At 35.9% G+C, this 8,967-nt stretch overlaps 1 protein-coding gene across 1 annotated transcript; it reads right to left on the bottom strand.

The window, feature by feature from the left end:
• Positions 1-2,029: 2,029 nt before the first annotated feature.
• Positions 2,030-3,466, bottom strand: LOC138879165 (uncharacterized). The gene is made up of 4 exons (XM_070158757.1): positions 3,391-3,466; positions 3,263-3,285; positions 2,557-3,168; positions 2,030-2,461 (listed from the first exon to the last, which is right to left on the bottom strand). Exons 1-4 carry the CDS (start codon positions 3,464-3,466, stop codon positions 2,030-2,032), a joined length of 1,143 nt encoding a protein of 380 aa, XP_070014858.1.
• Between the last annotated feature and the right edge of the window lie 5,501 nt (positions 3,467-8,967).

Consider the following 8,967-nt stretch of genomic DNA (forward strand, 5'->3'; position numbering starts at 1 on the left):
AGAAGGATTGGTTCCACTCACTTGCATATTGTGGCTGCCCTTTGATTGACACGATATTTTAATAAATTTCTGTTCTAATTCCCTTTTTATTTTTGTTGCATATCTTTGTTGTTTTGAGACTTGCATAGTGTATACATAGCTTTGTATAATCACAGTATAAGATTGTATAACATTGTATAACCTTGTATAAATATGTATACCTATGTATAATAGTGTATAAAGTTCTATATTTTAAAAATCTGGTAGTGATGGTTGTTCTGTTTTATTTCTTGTCTCAGCACCTGGATGTCCTCTTTTATTATTTGAGGAAGAGGGGAAAATATGGGCCAAGTGTTGCCATGCAGTTTACTACAACCAACTTTGCCTTTGGTAACAAAATCAACTCCCTATACAAAGATTTCAAAGTGAATCAAGATCCTTCAGTGATTCCTAACAGGCATGAGATAGAAGAGTACATCAGAGGTTATTATTGTGATGCAAATGTCCCGTGGTACACTGTTGACTACGTCTTATTCCCTATCATTGTGAAGCGTGGAAGAGCAAAATTGAGACATTGGATTTTGGGGGTGTTTACGTTCGTAGATAGATGCATCCACATCTATGACTCTAACCGTGGGGCTCTTAATGATAGACACGTTTTGGATGCTGCATTACCTTATGCAATTCTGATACCTTACTTCTTGAAGAGTTTTGATTTTTATGTCGAGAAAAAGGGCATTGATTGGAACAATGGTGCATATACCGATAAATCCCATTCTGATGCTTTGCAGATTAATCTGATTAATAATGTTCCCCAACAGATCAAATGGTAGGTTAATCTCAATTGTTTTACTATTTTACTATTAGTGTACGTATTTGAATCTGATTTGTTTCTTTTTAATTACAGTGATTGTGGTGCTTTTGTTGCTGGCTTTGCTGAGTATTTCATCCTTGGTAAAGAAATTCGAAAGGATAATTTTGACATTGAGACACTTCGCACCAGGTGGGGATCTCTGTTATGGGATTATGGAAGGAAAAAACAACAGTCTGGTGCAATTAGTGATGATGAAATCACAGGGAGACTTTTGAAGAAGAGGAAGAGGTGGAGACCAAGAAAGTAGTTCTGTTATTTTCATTTTACTATAGTTGTTCTATGTATAAGGAGTTGTTGCCTAGTTTTGTAACTATTCTGCTACTTGTGAGATAACCTTAAAGGATATTATAGATATGAATGTAATTTGAGGCAGTCATTATACATTGTTATTGTGAATGAATTACATCTTAATGAATATTTTCAGTTGTTTTTGTCCTTTACAAGCTATTCGACTTTGCTTCTTTCACCATTGTGTTATTCCAAATGAAATGCAGCCTATTTTTCATCCTTTTCTGGCTACTGCTGGTGAAAGTCAAGTCTCGGTTTCAGCCGCTTCTTTGCCTGTTACCATAATTTCAAATCCTGAATTCGTCTCTGTTCAAGAGAATATTCCGTATGTTATGACTCCTCCTATGTTACCTATATTTCCATTATTTCCTAAGGATGAAATGGGTCCAGTCCCAGTTCCTCTTCCTTTATTCCCTGAGACACCTTCTTCAGGTACTTTTGGAATTCTGAAAGGGAAACAAGACATGGATATGGACTGAGAATCCAATCTTTATGGAATGAATATTTTCAGTTGCTTTTGTCCTTTAACAAAGTATGTATTTTCATTATGGTTGCAGTTTTGTTAATGTAGCAGGTTTTATACATATGTATACAATTATATACATAGTTATACAAATTTATACAAACTTATACTCTCATTTATACATCTTTATACATGTAATACCAGTGATTGTTTGCAGCCCTGTTTTGTATTTCTACAATTTATCAATATATTTAGTACCATTAAAAACAGGAAGACACTATTATTGGATAAGCAAAACATGTATAATGAAACATGTCAATTGATTGTGAAACTTAACTAATCAACATTTGTAACTATATTGTTTCTGAAACTTAACTACTCAACATGACAACAAATGTAATAGGAAGCGTTTTGTTTTCAACTATTTATTTTGGTCGATTCCTACATGTTTTCCTATTGTGACCACCTTGTTCACACACAGAACATGAAAATGCTCTCTTAGACTCTTTCTCTGAAGCAGGCTTAAGTCTTTCCTTTCTTGGCCTTCCTGCATTCCTTCTCCCTTTAGGTGGTAGGACCACATCTTCCATCACCTCTGTTGGGATTACCCATAAACTTTCATCTGACATCGGATTCACTGGAAATTCATAAGTGCTAAGGAGTTTATCCTTCTTGTAGTAAAAAGAGCAATACTGGCCAGGTTTCAGCTGCTGGTTCTTCAAAACCGCCCAAGCATGCGGACATGGAAGTTCATCCATTTGAAATTTTCCGCAACTGCATGTTCCCTCTTCAAGGCACACTATGTTTCTCCTTACCCTTTCAAGCACAGTATATAACTGATCCGTAGCAGGCCTCACCTGCAAAAGTTTTTTTAAAAAAAAAAATAAAAAATTAAAGAACAGTAAAATGCAAGTCAGAAGTGCCAAGATTCATTATATTTGATTCATTTTACCGTCATTTGCTCCGATGCAATCAGATTTTCCCGAAGGAGTTTGTCGTACTTTTCGCCAAGCTTTGTAGATGTCTCCATTGCACTTTTTCTGTTTTTGTTGTTCCACTGTTGTAGCAAATTTGTCATGTACTCCAGCAATCGCATTACTGGTAACTCTCTAGCATCCTTGTTAGCTGCATTAATTGACTCTGCAATATTGGAAGTCATTACCATCGACCTTTTCACCTTGGAATATGCTCTAAACCACCTTTCGTACCCAATTTCGAACAAGTAAGGCTGCACCCTCGGATCAATGTTGCACAACTCTGTCATATGGTACTCAAACTTCTCTATCGTGTAAGCTCTTGCCAAAGCAAAGAAGATATCCTTCAATTGTTTGTGATGTTTCTTGAATGTGCGTTTTACATTCTGCCACAAGTGAAACATGCAAATACAATGTGGTACTTCTGGGTACACAACTTTTGTGGCATTGAAGATGCTTTCATTTCTATCTGAAACTATACACATCCCTTCCCTAACTCCAAAAGTATCCTTTATCTGGATAAAGAACCACTCCCAAGATTTATTATTCTCCGAATCCACAATTGCATACGCAAGTGGAAAGGATTTTTCCTGTTTATACAAAAATAGATATTAGGATTCAGAATGTAATTTAGTCTGGAGATACCAACTGCAAAATTTATACAAATCTTATACACAGTTATACACAATTATACAGATTTATACCAACTGCAAATTTTATAAAAACAGCAGTTGTGAAATCCTATACACTTTTATACATGAAACTTAAACATTATACAAACTGCAGAAACAACATAGATGCAGTCAACTCACCAGCTCCATCTTGTGTGCAAGCAGTCAATATGGTACCCTTATATGCTGCTTTAAGGAAGCTTCCGTCAACAACCATTATCGGTCTGCAATGCTCTCAGCCCTTGATAGATGCATATAGCGAAACATATGCATAAAGAAAGCACCGATCCTCTGATTTGTGCAACTTTGTAACCGATCCTGGATTTGTTTGCTCCAACATATAAAAATACTTCGGCAGCTCCTTATATGAATCACTCGGACTCCCTCTTATCATTGCCATTGCTATTTCTTTAGCTCTCCATGATTTCATGTAGCTCACTTCAATCCTGTGTTGCTTTTGTATTCCTCTATTATATCATTTGCGGTGTAAACTTTTTTTGGATTAACATACTTGTCCTTGACTATACTAGCAATTATACCCGAAGTAGCTTGACGTTGTGTTAAATATCTTTCACCATAGCCGCATGTGTGATTATTATTGTAACTTCTCACTTTGAATATGTTTGCCTTGAAAACGGTAGAAGATTTGAAACTCCAAGCACAATTGTCATCCAGACATGTAAGGTGATACCTAGTATTATACATCATTCAACTTCTAAATACACTTGTATACAAACTGCACATATACTAATTTTAATACCTATATACAAATATATACTACTTTATACATATTTATACAACAGAATATACAATTAATGACATACCTTGTTGCACTTGATCTCTTCACCTTGAATTGGAACCTCTCGCGTACAGCCAAGTTCTTCATCACATTCATAAGTATCTCTTTATCCTTATAAACTTGATCCTCCTCAACAAATTCGTTCAACATATTATCAATTATACCCGTATTTTCACTAAAATTCGTGTTTTCAATCAATTCAATATCAATAATCTCAGTGCTATCAGTTGTTGATACATCTCTAGAATTTGAATTTGTAGCAACCAAACAACTGGAACTTGAAGCAACCACAGAACTTGTAACAACCAAATGATTTCCTTAAATCTCTTTCACTACAAACAGGGGATATTCAATGAAATTCAAGTTTTTTTTCTTTAATTCTATATACACCTTAACTCCTGTATCGTTGTAAATCGTGATCGGCGGCAAACCAACATTTGGCACAAAGTTAATCTCTATTGTGTTTAAATCACTATCGATCCTAATCTGTTCCGAAATAGCTGCAACTAAATTGTTGTAGTTGAATGTGGACTCAATTATTACACAATCACTGATGAAATTCACAAACTTGTTTTCTTCTCATTCACCACTATGAAGAAGGTAAACAGGAAAAATCTCCATCTAACAAAAAATTGAAATCAAAATTGCAGCAAAAAGGAGAATTGCGCTGCTTCGTAGCAAAAAAATTGAATAAATTCTAGATGAAGAAGAAATGCTAGGGTTTTCGTACCTGCATTTATCGCAGGATCTCGTTTTTGAAGTATTTTTGGAAGAAGATTGGAAAGAATCTGAGAAAATCCAGCTGAATGAGATAAAATCGCGCTTGGTAGTCTCAAAATACCGAAAATAATGCCCCTTTTTCAGATTTGGGCCCCTAATTTGTGGGCTACTGAATTGTAAAGTTAAATATGGGCTATAAAGTTGAAAAGGATGCAGCCCACTTGTTTTAATTTGAAATTTTCCCCAAAAAAAAAAAAAAAGGCAATCAGCCGTTTTCCTTGATCTGATTTTGCTGCTGCTTCATTCTGAATACTTACCCGCAGCAGCAACCAAGAACCCCGAGGACCCTCCCTCCCCCAAAGAAAAACGCTAATCCTACATCTCCTAAGGGCCTCCCCAAAAACTCGATTCCTCCTCTCTGATGAAAATAGCCTCCAAGCTCTCCCGTCTCTCTTAAAATGGAGGTGGTCGCCTCTCGTGCCTGAGCTCAACTCACCGACGAGCTCCAAGGCTAGAACGAGCCGCTGCCTCACCCTTCATCTCCAAACTCTCTCTATTGTGGAGAGACATGGCTGTCGCTTAGATCCCTGCTGCCGGTAAACACACACGCAGAACTAAAGAAAGCTGGGGGCTTTGGTTTTGCTTCTGATTTTTATTCTTCCAAAGCTTCTGGTTGAGTTTGTTCATACATAAAGTTTCGACTTCTGTTTCGATCTCGGCTCATGGAGTTTGATTGAGGTCGTATTTGGGTTTCGAGCTGTCCGTTAGCAAATCCGAGGTGTCGAGGTCCGTTGCTAAATTCTGTCGCGGTTCCGTCGAGTTCTGTTAAACGTTTTCAGATTTCATTTGGAAAATGTATATCTAAGGTCATCTCTTCTATCCCACTCTGCTTCAAATGATATATGGTTGCCTGTTTGTCTAATTCTTTATCCCCTGTTATTCAATGTCAAAATGGACTTAAACTTGGTTTGCTATCTGATTCTTATTTCATTTGTGTTCGTTATTCTCTGTTTTGGCAGTGATTCGTTGGTTTGATAATGAGGGATGGGAGGCTTTACCTTTTAGCTATTCAATAAAAGGTCTTGGGAGGAACTATACTGAACTTGAAAATACGTGAGGTCCATGGTTCTTTGGTGATTAACTTGATAACGTTTTTTTGTAAGGGAGGTGTAGTAAGGATGAAAGTAATTTACCTTTCTACTATATATAAGGAACGAAGTAGGCTATTCTTCTTGACACACCTGCTTGGTAGCAGAGAGCAAACATGCTGTTGTGTTTTGAAATATATTTTACCCTTGTGATCATTAATTTATGCTGACTGGAATAAGATATCATAGGCCATTTAGCAGTCTTAGCAATCAGTACAACAGAGACTTCATTGTTTTGCTATGCTACTTTCAGTTTTCCTCAGGAATTGCTCATGGGATTTGCAATTATGCTCTATCCATTTCTACCATTGTTTTGAGTTTGGATTAGTTCCAGTGAGAGGGAGGAATAAGATAACTGAGTGGAGTGTCGTGGCTCTTGAATTGTTTTGTTGATTTCATTTGTTTCCGCTTGACTGCTTAGTTTCAGTTCAGATTCATGGATTTGGATTTGTAGTATTATTATGCCATAAACATGGGAATCTTGAAAGACAAGAAAAATGCTTCTAATATCTGATATTATAGATGACCAATAATTGGATAATCTCAATTTTCATCTTAGTTTGGACCGTTGGTAGTTTGCATTATTTTACTAGTTAGCGTGATTGTGTACATGTTCGCGTGACATGATCATAATTTTTTTTAAAAAAAAACAAAATCGAAGTATGCGTTCACGCAACTTCGACTAAACATTCTTAATAATAATAAAGCGTCATTAATTGTGGACACATACGCGTGACATGGTTTTTGACGCGCCAAACCAAATGGGTACACGTGCACGTGGCATGTTTAAAGATAATTTCTTAATTAAAAGCGGCTAACGCACATAGGTTCTAAAATTGAGTAATTAGACAATTTGATTAAGCCAAGTATGATCAAAACGACCGTGCTAAAACCACGGAACTTGGGAATGCCTAAAACCTTCTCCCAGGTTAACAGAATTCCTTACCCAGATTTCTGTGTTCGCAGACCGTAAATAGAGTCATCTTCCTCGATTCGGGATTTTAAATCGGTGACTTGGGACACCATAAATTATCCCAAGTGACGACTCTAATTTTAATTTAAATAATTCCGTTTCGATTGTCACTTAAATTGGAAAAAAACTCCCTTATACCCCTTTCGGGAGTAGAAAAAGGAGGTGTGACAGCTCTGGCGACTCTGCTGGGGACCAGAACCCAGAATCTCTAGTTCAGGGTTTAAGAATTCGAGTTTGTTAATATGATTTTTACTTGACTTCATTTATTGTTAATATTACTGTATTCTGTGAACCTTTTGTGCTAACTGCTGTCTGTTTACCGCTTTAATATTATTTGAATTGTATATAACTGTCTTCTTACGCCACCGTCCTTAGTCTTCTGAAAATTGTGCATACGTTCGCGTGACCCATTTTTTCTGTAGAAGTTACACCAAATAAGAATGGGGCTGAGCCAGCAACAAGGCCGGGTAGACTTCAGTGCTCCCGGTACGTTGCCCCCCTCTTCGGCTCGAGTTGTCCGCTCGGGTAAGCCAGGTCTAGAACACAACCCCAGGATTTAAACCTAGAAAAACATAGCCTCATGCCAGATCCCTAGTAGGAACGTTGTTTGCATCATGTGCATTTGACTTAGGGGACTCAACACAGGGGTTGGGTCCGTCTAGGACAGGTGTACACAAAAAATAAAAGACCATCATGATGCATCATATGTGCTACGTGTTGCAATCTTCAAGGGTAAAAGGGTCATTTGGCGGACCAATGATAGTTGAGGGCAAATGAAAATAAAAATAAAAAAAGAGGGTGAAGTGTGAAAATAAAGCAAGTAAGGCCCAGTTATGTTTTCTTTCACATTTTTGTTAAGAAAAGAAAAAAAAAACATGAAAAATTCAAAAAAAAGAAAAGAAAAGATTTTGCACTTTTTCGTCATTTTCCAAAAATCGAAAAAAGGGGGAAAAGAAAATTCAAAAAGAGTTTACATTTTCATTTTTTTCAAAAAAAAGAAGACAAAAACATATTTTCTCTAAATTAGTTATTTTTTTAATTCTCGCCCGTATCCAATCTGCCCGAACTACGCATAACTGATTCTCGTCTTTCGGGGCGTAATACGTAAGCAACCCACATAGGGCCCAGTCTTCCTAGTAAATCTTAGGTTCTTGGCTTTGCGGGGTCTTAGCCAAATTTTGCATTTCTAGTCATCTTTAGGCCGCATAAGCCATTTTGCAAAAATAGCCTCAATCATGTCTTGCATATTGTCCAACATGAAGTGTTATAGTCTCACATAGTGTTCTAGGTCCTTAACTTTATTTGGTCTTAATTTTCTCATACAGGTGTGGGTTTACTTACCGGAGTTTGAGCATGACAGACGCCCCAGGACCATCCAGTCAGGATCACTCATTCAGGAGTTTGTTTGAGGAGATTTTCTTTATGTTTTTAGTCTGTTCTTTTTTATGTCATCTTTTACCTTCTAGTTTTGTACAGTAATGTCGAGTATTTTAGGTGATGTTAGAGTTTGTCATAGTCTAGTTAAGTTTGTCGAATCCTTTGTTATTGTATTTCTTATTTTGTATTTGAAAATGTGTTACAAGTCAAAAATCCAAAAAAGAAGAAGAAATTTTGCGTTTTTATATTTCTGTTAGAAGTTTCTAATTCTAGGAATTAAAAAAAAATTCATTTGAGGTGGTTTCTCCCTTAGCCAATTAATATCTAGAACTTAAAATAAAAATTATTGTTATATTTCCTTTAGTATATTAGGACTAAAATTCAAAAAAAAAAAAAGAATTTTCTTTTAGTACCTCTTTAAAAAGTTTCTTTAAGGTATTAATTCCAAAAATCCAAAAAGATTTTCTTTTGAGGTGCTTCTTTGGGAAATTAACGAAAAAATGAAAACAAAATTCCTTTATTTTCACTAGAATTTTAGGATATTGTACATAGAAGAAAAAAATACTTTAACTTTTGTTTATCTTTAAAGTTTCTTCCTTAGGTAATCAAAAACTGATATCCAAAAGCATTTTTTATCTTGTTCATTTCTCGTTTCGAAATCTTTTTTCAGGAATATCAAATGAAAATTCAAAATATTTTTC

Source organism: Nicotiana sylvestris, chromosome 10 (assembly GCF_000393655.2).
Source record: "Nicotiana sylvestris chromosome 10, ASM39365v2, whole genome shotgun sequence".
Classification (NCBI taxonomy): domain Eukaryota; kingdom Viridiplantae; phylum Streptophyta; class Magnoliopsida; order Solanales; family Solanaceae; genus Nicotiana; species Nicotiana sylvestris.